Genomic DNA, 19,423 nt, shown 5'->3' on the forward strand with positions numbered 1-19,423 from the left:
TGGTAGAATGTACCTATAATGTACTTCTATACATTCAAAGCATATGGGGGGGGGGGGGAGGGGGAACTAGTGTGAACCTTTCTAGAATATTTCTTTGACCAGTCCAAAAAAAAATTTGTCAAATTCCTGGGAGTATAGTAAGATCAGATTTAGTGCTATTCACACTGCTGTGTGTGGGTGAGGGGGAGAATATTTCTAGTCCTGCAATGTTACTGAGATTTGAGTTGATTTTTACTCTTTATTAATCAAGTTTTTAGCAGCCCATTGGTCAAATGTTGGTTTTCCAACTATAAATTCTGTGGAGCAAGACATACTACTCTTTGTATTTGCCAAAATGCTCATGTATCACGTTATCCAATGTGCCAATGTGTGTCCCTAAATAGTTAACACTGTGGATCATGCTGTTGTTGTTGTTATGCAGCTTCCTGTCTACTTCCAACATATGATGATCTAATCCTAGGGTTTTTCTGGCAAGATTTGTTCAGAGGAGATTTGCCAGTGCCTTTCTGTCAGTGTGAGAGAATATGATTTGCCCAGAGTCACACAGTGAGTTTTCATGAGCGAGTTTGGACTCCATCCCAAATGTTTTAAAGTCATACTCGAACACTCAAACCACTATGCCACACTGGCTTTCGACTGAGGACCATCCATCCCAACATAAATCTAATACTACGACTTAAGTGATCTATAGTCTCAGTCAGAATAGAATGCATAGTAGATTTGTTTTTGAATTTGAAGTGTCTGCTGTTCCCCATATGAACTTACTTAAACGAGAAACAATTCCATTGTAATGTATGGTGCATCATTCTGCATATGTACAGACACCAGGGGTACTTTTCCATATTTCTTGGCATATAGATGCTTTATCATACTTGGATCTAAATAAAAGAAGGACTGTTAAATTAATAACAGGTCCTACAGATTTTGAGGGTGTTTTGGGTGCCACCACAAAAAAATGCTCCAAAGACTTACGTATATTTTACATGCAAATGTGTCACAGTCCCTCACCAGCTACAATTTATAAAGAAAAATAACTTTACATGTGATTTGGAATGGAGAAGCAGCTAGGGATGTGATTATGCTTAACTCTTTCTATGTTGGCAGTTTCTTGTTCTATATCTCCCCCAGCTGCTTCTCTTTCCTGCAACTAGAGTTTTTATGGGAGTACAAAAGACGGAGGGGATATACTGTAAGCAGTCTGATACCTTATTTTACTGCTGCATATGGAAAGGGGAATTTGAATGTATCAAACTGAATATATGTTGTTGCGTTTGGCTCACTCCACAAGATATAAATAGACCACTATGTTATGGAGACATCAGAGGTTCTAAAAGTCCATTTTAGGAATAGAGACAAAGAGTGAAAGGACTTAGGTTGTAGAAAAACATTTAGATAATGGTCTGACTACTTCAGTATACAACAAAAAATTCCTGATATCTTTACAAGAGAAAGTTAAGGAAAAGGTAGAGCATTAAAACTGAAGTGTTGAGGTATTAAATTTGTGCTTGTACATGTTTCATTCACTTTCCCTGTTGTATAATAATTATTTGAAAGTTTCATCTACTTCTGTGGATCAAGTCATTTTTATACAACTTTAGGATTTTATTTTATTTTTTGCTTTCATTCTTTCTTCAAAATAATGTTTTTATAAATGCAAAAAGCCATGAATATATTATAATTTCAATTTTCATGGTGTGTGAAAGATTTCTGCACTAGGTCTTTATTGTTTTTGAAGAATTCCTCACCCTAGTTAAGAAGCTTAATATAAATTAAAGAAGGTATTAAGGAACATTAAGACATCAAAATGTGGAGCGTTCTTTTCCTTTCGATTGCTCCAAATGCAAACAAGTTGAATAAAATGCAATCAAAGAGCCTGTTTGGAGAACATTGAGTGGCTTTACAGCTGTGTTGTGGAGAACCTCTGGTAAGAGTACAATTCAAATAAAAAGGCCTTTCTTTCCTCTTCCTAATTCTCTTTGTTGTGGTGACAACAGAGTACAAGTCTGATAAAAATTTAATCACCTTATCTTTTTAAAGCAAATTGCATATTTATTTACACACAATATACATAACATTAAAAAAGAAAAGCCTGCTATCCAGCCTCCTCCCCTGTCCCCCCTAATCGCATTAAAGGCCCTTGCGTAGAAGTGTAATTTTTTTAAAATGTTCTTTATTCCAAAGTCCCATTGTTCAGGATTGGTTTAAAAAGGCAGCCCAGGGGAAGATGAATATCACCCAACTTAAACCCTGAACCAGCTCCCAGCATCAGATGCCTCCAGATAAGTTGGCGGAGTTGGGCCAGCTTAACAGGCTTCCATGGTGCCTACTCTGCATCAAGAGTTTCAAGCAAGATGGCAGGATTACCAGCCCACAAATTTAGCCCTTTGATTCAGATCTCCTTTGTAATAAGTTGCCTTTTGATTCTATGTCAGATGTGCCAGCCTGAACTTTTTCTCACACTGTGTGCATTTCTTAAAAACTTGTTTTATGAGGCACTATGCTTTTGTGCTGTTTCCTCCTCACTTTCTTTACATTTCCCTAATGGCACTGCAGTATCTAGAACCGTTGAACCAGTTCTCACCTTCATGCAGAGTAGAGGAACACCTGGGTCCACTTTTAAGTCAATGTAGCAAGCGTCAGCTGCATTGGGATGAAGTTTGGTATGAAAATAATAAGGGACAAAAATATATTCTCAGATTAGTGCAACGGTGTATGTGTGTATTTTCACACATTCCCTCCCTTGTTATGTCAAATTTATTCTTAACATAAGTGGAGACTGCACAGTTGATAAAGTGTGTGGTTGTGGTGGTGTTTTTAATTTTGAAGAGTCAAGACTCTAAACAACAATAGACCAATGGTATGAAATTTGACCACGTGACATTGCTTACTGCATAGTCTCTATCTCCTTCTATCCACCATCTTGAAGGAGAGAAAGGCAAGCCAGCTCCAACAGGCCTCCAAGGGAAAGAAGATCTGCTGGACTCTCCCCCTTCCCTACTGCCATTCCCTTCTCCTTTTGTGTCTTGTCTTTTTTTTAGATTGTAAGCCTGAGGGCAGGGAAATGTCTAATTAACAAACTGTAAGCAGCTTTGATAGCCTTTTGGCTGAAGAGCGGGGTATAAATAAATATTATTATAAAAATAAGTATGTCTCAAAGGTCTGCCTCAGAGTAATCAAGATATTATTAAATTGCCTTTGCTTTCCCAATACAATAGGAATGATTTCAAGTTTTCATTGCTGTTGTATACTACAGTTTGTGTGTACTTTTTGGGTATATGTGTGCATAATGCTCAGTGCAGAGAGGTGAGATAGCTAGAAAAAAATAGGGGTGCATATTATAGGAAATATGAGGATCTCACTTAAAACAGCAGGTGTATGTCAGTTTTTATCACCATTTTTGGTAACCAGTAGTGCAGCTTACATTGTGTCATTGTGTGTTTTTCTGTTTCCTCTCCACATCCTTGTTTGCTACTTGCAGGAAGAAGGACAGAGCATCCTAAGTTTAATGGTGGCAGGACATGAGCTAAATTGGACCACATATTAAGAGAAAAGAAGTAGTGGTGAGATAGGTGCTCTTTTTATTTTTTTGTGCTTGTTTTTAAAAATAATATTTACTTCCATTCTGACATCATCTAGACATGCCAAGGCACAGACCCACAGGTCACTGCATTATAGGTTATAGCTGAGCTATATTACTGTGTCACTGCATTATAGGTTATAGCTGACCTATAGTGATGGAGAGTTTTAACAACCTTCCATATATGCATAGTATTATATTGATCACTCACACATTGACTGCTACGAATCTAATTCAACCAACATTTTTTCCCCTTTAAGAGTTATCCTGTTCAGTTTAGTTTAGGGTGCAACTGTTGACTAAAAACTACCAATAGATATGCCAAATGGCTGCACTGTAGCTCCTTCAAAGATTGAATTTTCATGTTAGTAAGCAATTCAGGCACCATATTTAACCCCAAAGGGTTTTTTTTTGGTTTGTTTTTAAAAAATTATAAAGGCACTGTCCTGGATAGAAAACAAATAGGAAGGCTTTGAGCTCCCATCATTGTTTCACTGTCAATATTTATCTTGCTAATTAAATCTTTTTGGACAGAAATATATTAGAGACAGAGGTGATCTTTGATCTTTAAAAAAAAGAACAAGAACAAGTAAAGCCAACACAAGGTCACCCTTGTTTTAACTGCAGCCCTCTGATCAGAAAGCAGGCACTGAAGAGTGGCAACAAATGCACATCATTCCTGAGATAATGGAAACTAATTATGTCTGATAAAGCCAAACCTCTTTAAAAACTTTCCATTGTTGTTCCCCATCAGGATTAGGTGAAACACTTGGGATGTATCCTAATGTTTCAGTTAACAGTAATCTGGAGACCCTAATTTATCTAGTGCTGGACTCTTAATGAACAGTAAAACTGAAGGGCTGCAGTTCTCATGTTCTATTCTGTGGAAGTGTTTCCTATACCACCTGCTCTATGTCCTGTTTTTCTTCTAAACGTGCAGGATCTGTGCTCTGAAGACATCTAGATGCTAAGGCAGGGACAGGGATCATGCATCATTCCAGATGATGGACTGCAAGTCCCAGTACCCTTAAGCAACATTATCAATAGTGAGGAAGCTGGAAGTTGCAGCCCAAAATCTAGAGGGCCACATAATTCCCACTTCTGTTCTAAGGACATATTTCATAACTCTTTTGAGGTCTATATTTCATTCTAATATGCTGTATGCCAGCCACAAAGTCCCTTCTTAAATCCAAAGTCAACTGATGGGCAGTATTAGAATTCTCATTTTGCAATTGAGTATTGTGCATTATTACTTGAATAATGAAGATAAAATGATGTCATAATATACTGTTCCAAAACTTTGTTTTGTCATACGGCTTGTATCTCATCTTTTTATTGAAAGGTGTTTCAGTACTGAAAATAAACATGTTTCATTTTTTTTCTCAGTATCTCTTTTTATTCTTGACTGGCTAGAAATGATGAAAAAGCATTAACTTCATCACTTTTTCATTTATATAGCTGTGGGCAATTGCTGTTGAAGACCACTATTCCCCCTGTTGGGGATGGAGGACCTATTCGTATGATCCGCCCTCGACGGCTGATGGAACTCACTAGGTTCCAAGTGGCCCTAGAGGATTCAATGACTGGCAGTGCCGGCAATACTGTTGAAGCCTTGGTTAATACTTGGAACAACGACCTCACCAGGGCTATAGACACTATTGCCCCCGAGCGTCCTTTCCAGCTCGCTTCTAATCATAACCCCTGGTATACTGAAGATCTTAGGAGAATGAAGCGGGTTGGACAGTGACTTGAGCAAAGATCTCAACTCATATCTGACAGGACACATCATAGGATTTATCTTAAATTCTATGGTGTGGCAATAGATGCAGCTAAGAAGTCTTTCTATTCTGCATCCGTTGCATCTGCGAAGTCTTGTCTGGCAGAGCTGAATCTTTTGTTAGAACCTACAATAGCCTGCTGTGATGTTTTTAATAATCACTTCACAGACAAAATCTCTCAAATAATAGCCGACTTGGATGCCGGCTTTAAAACTGAGTTGTTAGGAGAGGTATCCAGTGCCTCCGCCTATACTGTTATTCTGGATCAGTTTGAGCTGGTTAGTACCGAGGATGTGGACAAGCTTCTTGGTTGTGTGAAAAAGACGACTTGCTCTCTCAATCCTTGCCCGTCTTGGCTGGCCATCCAGAAGGGTGACACCACCAGGTTACTATTGAAGAACATAATCAGTGCATCTTTTAGGGAAAGCTACCTTCCAACCTGCCTTAAGGAGGCAGTGGTTAAACCACTTTTAAAGAAGCCTTCACTTGACCCCCTGGACAGAAACAACTATAGGCCTGTTTCATTGTTACCATTTTTAGGCAAGATAATTAAGAGAGCAGTCGCCATTCAACTCTAAGCAGTCTTGGAAGAAACGGATTTTCTAGATCAATTTAAACCAGATTTAGGGTGGGCTATGGAGTTGAGATGGCCTTGGTCGCCTTAGTCGATGATCTCTGTCTGGGCATCGACAGGGGAAGTGTGACCCTGTTGGTGCTCTTGGACCTCTCAACAGCCTTCGATACCATTGACCACGGTATCCTTCTGAAACGCCTGAGAGAGCTGGGAATTGGAGGCTCTGCTTTGCAGTGGTTCTGATCCTACCTCTCAGGCAGGTTCCAGATGGTGTCGCTTGGGGACAGTTATTTGACCAAGAGAGAGCTTAGCTCAAGCATCCCTCAAGGTGCGATTCTGTTCCCAATGTTGTTCAACATTTACATGAAGTCGCTGGGTGAGATCATCCGGAGACATGGGGCAGGGTGTTATTAGTACTCTGATGACACCCAAATATATTTCTCTATGTCGCAGACTGATGCAGTGACTAAGGATGGCATTTCTCCTCTGAATGCCTGTCTTAATGCAGTAATGGACTGGATGAGTGAAAACGAACTCAAGTTGAATCAAGGTCAGATGGAGGTATTTGTAATAGGGACTCCCAATCCGGGAATGGAGTTATGCCAGCCAGTTCTGGATGAGGTCACACTTCCCCTGAAGGACTCTGTTCGCAGCCTGGGGGTGCTCCTAGACTCGTCTCTCCATCTGACAGCTCAGGTGGACGCGATGTTCAGGAGCACTTGCTATCAGCTTCAGCTGATACACCAGCTGCACCCCTTCCTGGAACAGGAAGACCTTGAAACATTGGTACATGCACTGGTAACCTCTCGGCTCAACTTTTGTAACATGCTCTACATGGGGCTACCTTTGTGTCAAGTTTGGAAACTTCAGTTGGTACAGAATATGGCAGCCAGACTGGTTACTGGCACCCCTAGATCTGCCCACATCACACCAGTTTTAAAATCCCTTCAGTGGCTGCCTATTAGCTTCTGGGCAAGATACAAAGTGTTGGTTTTAACCTTTAAAGCCCTAATTGGCCTGGGTCCTGAATTCTTGTGGGAGCGCCTTCTCCTATATCATCCTCCCTGCATTCTCCGCTCTGCTGGGAAGAATCTGCTTCAACCAAAGAGGACTGGACTCTCTGCAATGACCCAGCGTTCCATTTCAGCAGCTTCTCCTAGATTCTGGAACGACCTGCCGAACGAGATCCACCTTGGAAACCTTTAAGGAGGCTATTAAGATGGATCTCTTCTGGCAGGCCTTTCCAGACTAGAACATCCTTGCTGACCTGCCTCCCCCCTTCCTTTTTCTCCTATTATCCCCCATTTTTATCTTTATTCTACCCAAACCTCGCTTGAAACTCTTATTTCATTTTAATCATTATTGTATATTAATGTTTTTAACTTCTTTTCTTGGTTTAATCTCCTTTTAGCATTTAATTACGTTTTTATGACTGCGGGGAGGGATGGGGATCTTGGAATTTTTGATGTGTTCTCTTTTAACTGTATTTTGCTTTACTGTTGTAATCCGCTTGGATTCCTAGAGATTAAGTGGAATATTATTATTATTATTATTATTATTATTATTATTGTTATTATATTGTAAAGCCGTTACTGAATGCACAGAGCCTTATAAAACTACCCAAATAATTTAGTTATCTGCCCAGTGCTGTGCTATTCAGGCTGCAGGCATATTTTTATTTTATTTTTAAAATACAGTAGTCCTTGTTTAGTGGAGGATTAGTCAATGCACAATAATTTTTGAATGCACTCAAAGTGCAAACTGACACACATAAAAAGCTGTTAGGCAGGTGAGGTGCACCAGATGCATTGTGGGATGGCCTGTTGGAATAACACTCCTTTTTGGAAATGATATACGATTAGTTATGGTTAATAAAACACAGTATTTCTTGGAAGTGCTGTGATGGATTTTGAGGCTTTGTGAGCCAGTTACCAGAGTTACTAAGCCCTGTGATACATCAAGACTATTCAATTGTATCCCTGCCCACAATGCTCTCATATTACTATAATATAGTAAGGGATTGAGGAATGATTCTGAGTGTGTATACAGGTTGCATATACCTTATCTGGAATTCCGAAATCAAAAATACCCAAAAATCCAAAATTGTCCACATGGGTGACACTTTTGCTTTCTGATCATTTGGTGTACACAAACTTTGTTTCATACATAAAATTATTTAAAATATTATGTATGAAATTGCCTTCTGGCTATATGTATATGGTGTATATATAACAGAAATGAATTTCATGTTTAGTCTTGGGACTTCTTTCCAAGATATCTCATTATGTATATCCAAATATGCAAAAATCTGGGGAGGAAATCCAAAACACTTCTGATCCCAAACATTTTGAATAAAGCAGTCTTGACCCATACTGTGGTTTTTGTCCCAGTTTATATATTTAGCAGGATTAGGGAGCAAAGACTTTCCTGAGCTCAAGCTTGAGGTTGTATGAAGGAGGTTATGCATTTGAATTTACACTTCCCAATGGGAAAAGAGGACTCTCTCCACATAGAAAGCTAGCATATCAAGGAGAAAGAGTCTGCCTTGTTCCTGACTTGCCATATTGGGTGAGAAAGGACTGAGTGCCATCTCTTCTACGTGTTCAGAAACTTTTATACATTTGTGATCTCTGGGAGGCCCTCAGACTTCAAACCTGAACTCTATTGATGTATACTACAATGTGTGAAAGTAATGGAATGAAACAAGGTCACAGTCTTTAGTTGAATAAAAGCATACTGTATAATGGGCTGTTGAGTCCACTAAAAAGTACTCTTCCCAAAGACTTCTACTTCAGTTGTGGGAACTTCTGGACTGACCCTTGTGAACTGTTTATAATTGTAATTATTTAAATATAGTAGCTGCCTTTCTATTACTCAGGAACATTAGTTGGCAATTGAAATTGTGTCAAGAGTGCCTGGGGACCTGTTACAGTACAAATTATCCTAAACTGTTTAGCAAAGCCTTGTTCCCACTGTAAGGGTTTAGGGAAAAGAGGGCTCTTCTTTGAAAGTCTGGCTCTGCACATGAAAGTGACGCCAGCAATTGGAAGCAATTTGTGGAATTGTTTGATTACATTAATTATGGCACCAGCAAACGGTTCTTGGGAAACAGTTTTGTTTTCTTGAATTCTTTCTTGATTGCTAGCTCTGTGAAAGCCAAGATACAAATGTGCCTTTAAGGACTACTGGAGAGTTCTATTGTGTAGAATTGGCACTTCGCATGAAAGAGTTGTATCCCTTCTTAATGTGAGGATTTTCCAAACCCAGTTTTGGCCAGACGTTACCTATGCTATTCCTCTGCTCTCAAACTACTACTATCTTTATCATCAAGAAAGGAGATGTCTTTCCTAACAACCAGAAGCACAGAACATGTTATCTTCTAGCAGTAGTGTTGAAGTTAACAATTTATACAACAGGATTTTATATCTTGGAAGCTAGTGCAAATATAAAGTATTTACTTTGTTACCTAGTGAAATGCATCAAGTAAATGACATGCTACAACTGAGGGATAACACATACACACCCTGCAAGAAAAATCTTTTAAAAACCTCATTGAAATAGAGTGAATGTTAGTGTTTCAGTCCATACTTTTTCTCCGAAAGTACAGTTGCTAAAAGGGAGATGCTCATACTGACCATAATCAACATCCCCATATTAAACCCACATAGAATTTTTCTCAGACTGTTATGTGACATAAGTAAGCGATGAGTGCATGTAAAAGAATCATTTAGGAAAAGTGACTACCCACACTTACCACCACCTTTTGCCATACTACTTTCTGTTAGATAGGGCTAAGCCAAAATGTTCTCAGTTTTCCCTTGCTCCCCTGTTTCCATTATAGGAAAAGCCCTCTTATCTAAGGCTGTCATGATTTCTTCTCAGGATGATTTTGCTTCGTTTGTGGTTAGGTGGAGAGGTAAGGTTTTGAAGTTCAGTTCACCCTATAAGCAGGGAGCAAGGTTTAAGGTATGGGGGAGGGTGTTTCAAGAAGCTATCAGAGGTAGTGAAGCTGATGGTGATCTTACTGCTGATGGCATTATTGGGTGTTTCCTAGAGTAAGGGCAGGAAACTTTGTTTTTGCTTTTAGGAATTTCCAAGTGATGCTCTGTCAATTGAATCTCAGCAAAACAAGGGCACTGTGGTGTTTCCTGCCCTTTCTTCAAGACAAGGATGGGTGAAATATAGCTCTGTAGCATCTACGTCATGCATGCCCCGATTTCACGGTACTCCTCTTGTGCTGCATCAACACAACACAGTGCTGAAGGAGTGCCATAAATTCATGGTGCCACGGCTATGGAGCCCTTTCCGGGGTGCAAAAAGGAACCACTTTTTGCGGCTCCTTTTTGCACCCTGGAAAGGCCAAATCAGGGCCACGGCATGCGGTTGTTGTGGCCATGATCTTGCTGTAAAAGGGGCAGCTGGAGGCCTCTGACTCTCAAACTTCTCCTTTTCTGGCAAAAGGGTAAATTGGTTTTCCTGTAATCCTAAAGAAGTTATATTTTAACTCTGAAACAGCTTGCAAGCCCCTACTTTCCTGTTTAACATTAAAAAGCCCTGGTTGAGTGTTGAGAGCCAGTGTGGTGTAGTGGTTTGTGTTTTGGGCTAGGACCAGGGTTTGATTCCCCACCCAGCCATAGAAATCCACTGGCTGAGCTGGGATAAATCACACTCTCTCAACCTAAGAGCAAGACAGTGGCCAAAAACAACAACAACCAAACCCTTAAAGAACTATTGCCAAGAAAATCCTAAGATATCTTACCATAAGTGGAAGTTGACTTGAAGGCACGTAACAACAAGTTTTTCAAAAAAGGAAGCAGACTGCTAGCCATTCCTGGAACCCTCTGTCCCCATTTTTGATAGTACCTGCACTTCCCAGTGGGTCACAGAGGCAGAACTTTCTACTAAAGTTGCCCATCCCAGCTTTGGGGAAAACTCTAAAGGGAAATAATAATAATAATAATAATAATAATAATAATAATAATAATAATAACAACAACTTTATTTATTTAGGCCAAACAGGAAAGGAGGAGGAATAGCACTATATGTCAGAGATATTTACACCAGTGAAGAGATCCTGGACATCAATCATGGAAGCCAGGTGGAGAGCATCTGGATAAGAATCAAAGGGGAGGGAAACAACAAGGGTGTTACGGTGGGAGTCTACTACAGACCCCCAAGTCAGACTGAGGAATTGGATGATATCTTTCTAGAACAGATGACCACACAGTCAGAAAAGAGAGATGTAGTAGTGATGGGCGACTTCAACTATCTTGATATTTGCTGGAAGTCAAACTCAGCAAAATCCTCAAGGTCTAGCAAATTCCTCACTTGCCTGGAAGACAATTTCATGGTCCAAAAGGTGGAAGAGGCAACAAGGGGGTCAGCTATTTTAGATCTGATCCTAACCAACAAGGATGACTTGGTTAATGGGGTGCAAGTGGTGGGATCATTAGGTGGAAGTGACCATGTTCTCCTGGAGTTTGTAATACAGTGGAAAGGAGAAGCCAGGCAGAGTCAGACACGCATTCTAGACTTTAGGAGAGCGGATTTCAGTAAACTTAGAGAAGTATTGAGGGCGATTCCATGGTCAGAAATACTAAAAGATAAAGGAGTTCAGGACGGATGGGACTTTCTCAAAAGGGAGATACTGAAGGCACAATTTCAAACAGTTCCAGTGAGAAAGAAAAACGGGAGGTGTCTCAAGAAACCAGGATGGATGACTAAGGAACTTTCAACCGAGCTAAGTTTGAAACGGAACATGTATAAGAAATGGAAAAAGGAATTCAAAGAAATAGCAGGCATGTGTAGGGGTAAAGTCAGAAAAGCTAAAGCGCAGAATGAACTCAGGCTTGCTAGAGAGGTTAAGAACAATAAAAAGGGCTTTTTTGGATATGTCCGCAGCAAGAGGAAGAAGAATGAAACGGTAGGGCCACTGCGTGGAGAAGATGGCAAAATGCTAACAGGAGATAGAGAAAAGGCAGAATTACTCAACACCTTCTTTGCCTCAGTCTTCTCAGAAAAGGCAAAGGGTGCTCAACCTGAGGATAATGGAGCAGAGGACAGAATAGGGGAATTTCAGCACAGAATAAGTAAAGAGATAGTAGAGGAACACCTTGTTAATCTAAATGAATTTAAGTCTCCGTGACCAGATGAACTCCATCCAAGGGTATTAAAAGAACTGGCAAAAGTAATATCGGAGCCATTGGCAATCATATTTGAAAACTCCTGGAGAACAGGAGAGATCCCAGCAGACTGGAGGAGGGCAAACGTTGTCCCCATCTTCAAAAAGGGGAAAAAAGAGGATCCTAACAATTATCGTCCAGTTAGTCTGACATCAGTTCTAGGAAAGATTCTGGAGCAGATCATTAAACAGAGAGTCTGTGAACATCTAGAAGGCAATGCCATAATCACAAAAAGTCAACATGGGTTTCAGAGAAACAAGTCATGCCAGACAAATCTAATCTCTTTCTTTGACAAAATTACCAGCTTGGTAGATGAAGGGAATGCTGTGGATATAGTGTATCTTGATTTCAGTAAGGCCTTTGACAAGGTTTCCCATGACATTCTTGCAAACAAGCTTGTAAAATGTGGGCTAGACAAAGGAACTGTTAAATGGATCTGTAATTGGGTGACCGTCCGAACCCAAAGGGTGCTCAACAATGGCTCCTTTTCATCCTGGAGAGAAGTGACCAGTGGGGTCCCACAGGGCTCTGTCCTGGGCCCAGTGCTATTCAACATCTTTATCAATGACCTGGATGACAGAATTGGGAGCATACTTATCAAATTTGCAGATGACACCAAATGAGGGGGAATAGCTAATACCCCAGAGGACAGGATCAAGATTCAAAATGACCTGAATAGACTAGAAAGCTGGGCCAAAGCTAACAAAATGAAATTCAACACAGAGAAATGTAAGGTATTGCACTTAGGGCGGAAAAATAAAATGCACAGATATAGGATGGGTGACACCTGGCTGAATGAAACTACGTGTGAAAGGGATCTAGGAGTCCAAGTAGACCACAAGTTGAACATGAGTGAACAGTGTGATGCGGCAGCTAAAAAGGCCAATGCTATTTTAGGCTGCATCAATAGAAGTATAGTGTCTAGATCAAGAGAAGTAATAGTGCCACTGTATTCTGCTTTGGTCAGGCCCCACCTAGAATATTGTGTCCAGTTCTGGGCGCCACAATTCAGAAAGGACATTGAGAAACTGGAGTGTGTCCAAAGGAGGGCGACAAAAATGGTGAAGGGTCTGGAAACCATGCCCTACGAGGAACGACTTAGGGAGCTGGGGATGTTTAGCCTGGAGAAAAGAAGGTTAAGAGGTGATATGATAGCCCTGTTTAAATATTTGAAAGGATGTCATATTGAGGAGGGAGCAAGCTTGTTTTCTGCTGCTCCAGAGAACAGGACCCGGAACAATGGATGCAAGCTACAGGAAAAGAGATTCCACCTGAACATTAGGAGGAACTTCCTGACAGTAAGGGCTGTTCGACAGTGGAATGCACTTCCTCGGAAGGTGATAGAGTCTCCTTCCTTGGAGGTCTTTAAACAGAGGCTGGATGGCCATCTGTCGGGGATGCTTTGATTGTGATTTCCTGCATGGCAGGGGGTTGGACTGGATGGCCCTAGTGGTCTCTTCCAACTCTACGATTCTATGATTCTATGATTCTATGATTTCTAGCCCGCCTTTCCAAAGATCAAGGCGGGTTACAGCATTAGACCATACAACAATACAGTCCACGAAATACAATAAAATACATTAAAAACATCAATCATCAATTAAAACATCTTGCAATGAAAATAACTGTCCAGACTAACACAATTGTGCATCAATGAGGGGAGAGAAGGGGATATCTCGGGGGTATTAGGGGTATGCCTGCTGGAAAAGGTGTGTTTTGAGCCCCTTTTTAAATTGGTCCAGAGAGGCGGCCGAGCGGAACTCGCTGGGAAGCGAGTTCCAGAGCTTGGGGGCCTAGGTGGAAAAGGCCCTCTGTGTGGTGGTAGAGTATCTCACTTCAGGAACTCTTAGCAATTGTCACAAGAAGCCACAAGGAGGCCTTTGCAGACATAGTCTCACTGCCAAAAACCCTCTCATGAGACTTTTCACCTAGCTGTAATGTTAACTTAGCAACTCATACAAATAGCTGACTCATAATCGGTCCTGGGGTAGTCTCAAATTTGTTAGCCATAGGAAAGTATTTTTCACTAAAATATAGCAACAGCCTATTGCTTATGCTTGGCATCTATAATGAAAGTGTCTAGAATGCTTTGAGAAAAGGGGATATGAATCTTGAGTTTTTTTAAAAAAATCAAGGTGTTAGAAGTAGATTTCACGTGAATAAGAGGGTTCAGATAGCTAGCTTGTAAACACAGAGCTGTAGGTTTAATTTGATACTCAATATCTAAGGCTAGGAATGATAGGAATAGCTCCCATTTTTATCTGTATTCACAATCTTAACAAGAAGGCAGATGGGGAAAAAATCTCTCCTGTGCTCTGGAAAAGCTCAGGCTAAATCCTGATTTTGAACTGAGTGACAACACCTTTCTTAGAATGAGTTCAGAAACTCTTCAGGGATGATAAAAGTATTGCTCTATAGCACTGCTGGGAGCTTATTCACTGATGGTTTGAAGTATAAAAAGATTTAGTTTGGAGATCATGAAACGTGATGTCTGAATTCTGTCATTCGCTGAATCAAAATAGAATATTCATTGGACTTTTCAGTTCTTTCCTCAGTATATTTGAAACATCTAAGTGAAGTTCATATGAAATGTTATAAAAATTAATACTCAGACTGGCTGATATTGAAGGCATGGATGGGCAACTCAAGGCCCTCCACATTCTGGACTATGGCTGGATCCATTGTGAATAAATAATCCAATTTGACACCACTTTAACTGCCATGATTCAGTACTAAGGAACTCTGAGAATTGTAGTTTGTTGTGGCATGAGAGATTTCTGAGAGAGAAGGCTGAATGTCTCACAAAATTATAATTTCCAGAATTCCATAGCATTGAGCCATGGCAGTTAAAGTAGCGTCAAACTGGATTATTTCTGCAGTATGGATGCAGCCTATGATTCCAATCCTCCTTGATGATTGGCAGTGCTGGGTAGGGCTGACAGTCCCTCAACATAGGGATGCAGGTTTCACGTACTTGACCTGTGGTGATAATGAGTGGTTTGTGTTGTAGAATTCAGATAATACTAGTGAAATGTGTCTCTTTCCATGTTGCTGTATCTATGGCGGGATACAGACCGCCCCTTTGGGGCGGCCTGCACCCACACCTTCCCCCAACGGATCAGGGCCTCAGCTGCTACAGTGGCAGCCCCGGAGGCCCCGATCCACCGCTTTTCCTGACCTCTGGGAAGCGGCAAAATGCCGCTTCCCCGCAGCCTGGAAAGGGGTGTCCTTGGGGCTTCATGCCTCAAGGACACCCCGACAGCGGCGTGGAAAAGGAGAAAGGAGTCACTTGGCCCCTTTCTCTCTGTATCACTGGCGCGGCTGTTTAAAGGCTGCACCAGCAATACGCGCGACAGAAGGAGCTCATTTTGACACCGCTGAAAGGGCGCCACAAGCGCCCTGCAGCAGCGTGAAAATGTAACAACCGCGCCGCACCATTTGGACACGGCGCGGCCATTATGTCAAAATGGCGGCACCCATGTAGACAGGGCGTGGCCATTTTGACATCCTGGCGACGTACTATATGCGGGGCATATATAAACAATGCCCTGAGGCAACCCTAGTATGTTGCCAGGATGTGCTATCAGGCCCATCTGGACAGTGCCTATAAGTGCAATTTTCCAGGTGCTTAAGTAAGTTTTCTCATGCATCCCTTTATCAGAAATAGAATGAAGCTCCCCATGTAAAGCTGTAATATTTCTGGTCGTCTAGGTCTGAATTACTCATTTGTGATGAGGTGTGTGGTTAAGGGTGCATTTCAAGGAAATCCTGTATCTGGAAAAAAAAAACTGCTGTGAATAATCCATTGTAAATAAGGGTTCTGTCTAACTCTTTGCCTCATTTGGAGGGCTGTTTCATTTTTCTCCCCTTGGGTAGGCAGGGGAAGGCATGGAAGTCCATTTTTTCCATTTGAAAGAAATGCATTTGCCTCCTGTAACAATTACTTCCAATACCAAAATTGTTTTATTAATGAGCTTTTTGCTCTTCAGTCCATTTCCTGTCACATATGAATGCAGATGGGAAGCAAGAAGCTCGTGTCGATAAAGAGTTCTTCTAGCCAGAGTGTACAAAAGAACTTTATTGAGCATCCCACTTAAAATCATGAGGGATGGTGACATTTCTCATGAAACCTCTATAAGTAGTATGACTCTGTATTCCTGAAGAGAGTCAGATAATACATGTGTAGATACTGGCAGCAAATCAAGAATAAGTGTTAAGAGTTTCCTAATACTGATGAACATGTCTAAATTAGTGAGAGCTGTGGCCACATTACAGCAACAGTTAGTCCTAATTCTGCTAAGCAAGGCTTGTAAAGAGCGGTCTTATGTTTAGCAGACTATCACAGCGTGATATGAAGGGCTGTGTCCTGTCTCTGTTGGACTGCAAATCTTGTGCACATTTAAACTAAACCCATTTCTTTTAGCAAGGGCAGTGACACGGGTCTTCCTGACTGAATATTAAATAACTAGTATTCTGCACAGCCCCAGCACATTACTGATGATGTTGCATATTACTGTTGTAGTAGTAACAGATGAAACAGCGCTTTGAAACAACTAATTAGGTTCCAGCTGTACCTCTCCATTCATTTATGGCATCTCTGTGTGATGTATACACATGCTGATTTGGTTCAGAATTAAAGGGTTCCCACTATGTGAAGAAGTGAGATTTTCTCACTGTGAGAAATGAACTGCATCCGCTTTTCCTCTCCTCTTTTATATAATGGAGGAGTCCAAATGTATCATAGTTCCTGTGATGTCAGGAAAGGTGGTTTGCTCAAACAAAATGCCTTAGCGAATAAACCATACCTGCAACTGTTGTTTGATTTTACTTGTTCGCATTGAACATTATTTAAAGAAATCTCTGTACCTCAGTTTCGATGCCACAGGGAACTGTAATTAATTTAAAATCAGAAGTAAGTGCTTCTAGTCTCTTCTTCTGAAACACAAAAGAGGAGATGGGTACAGTGTGCAAACCCAAGACAAAAAATAATGGTTTTACATTACATCTTAATGAGATTGTTATATTGTTAGTTTAGAGTTTGCTAACCACATCTGGCTTTGTTTTTTGGTTTTACTAGCATGCTCAACTAGGTGAACAGGACATTTCTGTGGGACATGCCTAAAAATCATTTTAATAACCTGGCAATGAATATGTAATAGACTGTCCTTAGAGGTTTTCAAGAACAATCTGAGCCTTATAACACATTACAAAAGTAAACCGAGATGCAACGAGGCAGAAGGGCTGTTTACCTCTCCACATGCTCCATTCTATTCTTGAGGGAGACGTTTGTAAAAGTGTGCTTTTTGTTATGGTGGAAAAATCTGTTTGGCAAAAGGATTTTGAGATGCTTTTGCAAAAGGATGTTTTTACTACCATCTCCTTCTGGAAGGAGAATGGAAGTGCTACAGCATCATGCAGAGAGGTAAGCAGAAAGCTGCTTCTATCTTGCTGCATCTCAGTTTACTTTTGTAATGCGAGAAGGCTCAATTTGACTAATCTGTCTTACAGAAAGATCCCGCTGCAGAATTGACTTGATGGCAGTTGGCCTTTGAATTAATTCTGTGCTTCACTGGTGTTTTGTGCGTAATGATTGCATTTGTGCATAAGGCTTTCAGGAGAGAAATTTGAAAGATGATGTTTCCAAAAGTTTTACTATAAAATAGACTTGCATCAGTTTCCTCCCTTGCTTCACAGAACCTTGTAAACTTTGCTTGTGGGAGTTGTGCAACTTCTGTCTCTTCATACTGTAGGTAGTTACAGTTCAATAGGGGCTGTATACTTCGGTAAAGCCATTTGGGCTTAACCAACACTAATCAATGTTCTAGGAGTTTTCCAACCTATGCATTTGTTTGGGATCATTCAGTATTAAAAAGGCTCTTGATATGGATAGTGCATCCATGTTTGAGTGCAACTGTCATCACATTCAAAACTGGCACTTTTAATTCTCTGATACTTAATATGGCCTGTGCACAGACTTCTCTTTGTGGGTTTAGAGCTCAGCTGTATAAATTTACCTCCCCCCTCAGCTCTATTGGCAAGCTCAGCCCTTACATATATTATGGCACCTGTTCACAATATTCTGATTAGTTTGTGGCTTGGCTGTTTTCCTCTTTTCAGCCTAGGCAGGCACTGAGAAGGTACTGGATTGTCTTACTTCTCCTCCAGTAAACAAAGGTCATTTTAAAAACCATTTTTCCATTAACTCGGCAATTTTTGTTGGTTCACTATTTTTTTCAAAAATTGAGGGAGGGGCTTTTCTTAGAAAGTATGGCTGAAGTAAAGGACAAAGCAGGAGAAGAATAAGACTATACAGTGGGCCCTTGTTGTCTGCTAGGGTTTAGTTCCAGGGCCCACCTGGGATAACAAAATCTGTGGACGCTCAAGCCCCATTAAATACAGTGGAAAAGGAAAATGGTGTCTCTTATATAAAATGGAAAATTAAGGTTTGCTATTTGGAATTTATAGTTTTTTAAAAATATTCTCAAGCCATGGATGCTTAAATTTGTGGATAAAAAATATGTGGATATGGAGGGCCGACTGTAGAGGATAGTCTGTTGGAAAACCATGAGTGTGTTAGAAAACTTTTTATATGACCCAGAAGAAAGCTTTGGAGAGGCCACCTTGAAATGGAAAGTCAGAAATATGAAGGTTATGAAATGTTTGTTTGTTTTTTAAAGTAAGATAATAGGAATAAGAGAGAAGTAGAAAAATCTGGATAATCAGTGGACAGCAGACAATAATGAACTTAATGAATAGGAAGGAATTCTTATTTTTAGGGTCAAGAGTTCAAACTCCTCTTCCTCTCATCTTTTTCATCACCCAAGTTCAGATGAGTTGATTCAACTGTACACTAGAATATATAAGCATCTCTGTGCAACTCGCAACTCAAAAAGCTCAACACAGCTCATCCAGTATGTATACGCCAGAAGCTTCTTATACTCCCTATTTCTGCATCATATCTGAGACTGCAAAAAGATGCAATGTCCAAGCACACAGGACATTGCTTGATGAGATTATGCTTAAACATAATAAAGAGAGTGGGAATGTGCCTGCTTACACACTTTCACTATAAAGAGATCTTGTAGCACCTTTGAGACCAAATGTGTGAAAGGAGTAACATGAGCTTTCACAGACTAGGTCTACTTCCTCAGATGCATGCAGACTAAATATACAAAAGCTTATGTTACAACTTTGTTCACGTGGTCTCAAAGATGTTCTAAGACCCCTTTGCATACTGATATTCCAGACTAAGGTGACCATTTCTCTAAATTATGCTTTCAATGCTGTACGTTTCCCCCACTCTAAATTCTAA

At 40.5% G+C, this 19,423-nt stretch overlaps 1 protein-coding gene across 3 annotated transcripts in view; it reads left to right on the top strand.

Moving 5' to 3' along the window:
* Window positions 1-19,423, top strand: part of EEFSEC (eukaryotic elongation factor, selenocysteine-tRNA specific) — a 237,741-nt gene that overhangs the window by 206,384 nt on the left and 11,934 nt on the right. The window contains exon 7 of one of the 3 annotated variants that reach the window (XM_089521452.1): window positions 3,479-3,560. The exons of the other annotated variants lie outside the window; for them this stretch is intronic. Coding sequence (XP_089377578.1) covers window positions 3,479-3,522 — 44 coding nt within the window. The 3' untranslated portion in view covers window positions 3,523-3,560. The remainder of the gene's footprint in view (window positions 1-3,478; window positions 3,561-19,423) is intronic. 3 annotated transcript variants of the gene reach the window in all.

Source organism: Sceloporus occidentalis, unplaced genomic scaffold (assembly GCF_023333645.1).
Source record: "Sceloporus occidentalis isolate IW3139 unplaced genomic scaffold, rSceOcc1.0.p SCAF_1, whole genome shotgun sequence".
NCBI classification, from domain to species: domain Eukaryota; kingdom Metazoa; phylum Chordata; class Lepidosauria; order Squamata; family Phrynosomatidae; genus Sceloporus; species Sceloporus occidentalis.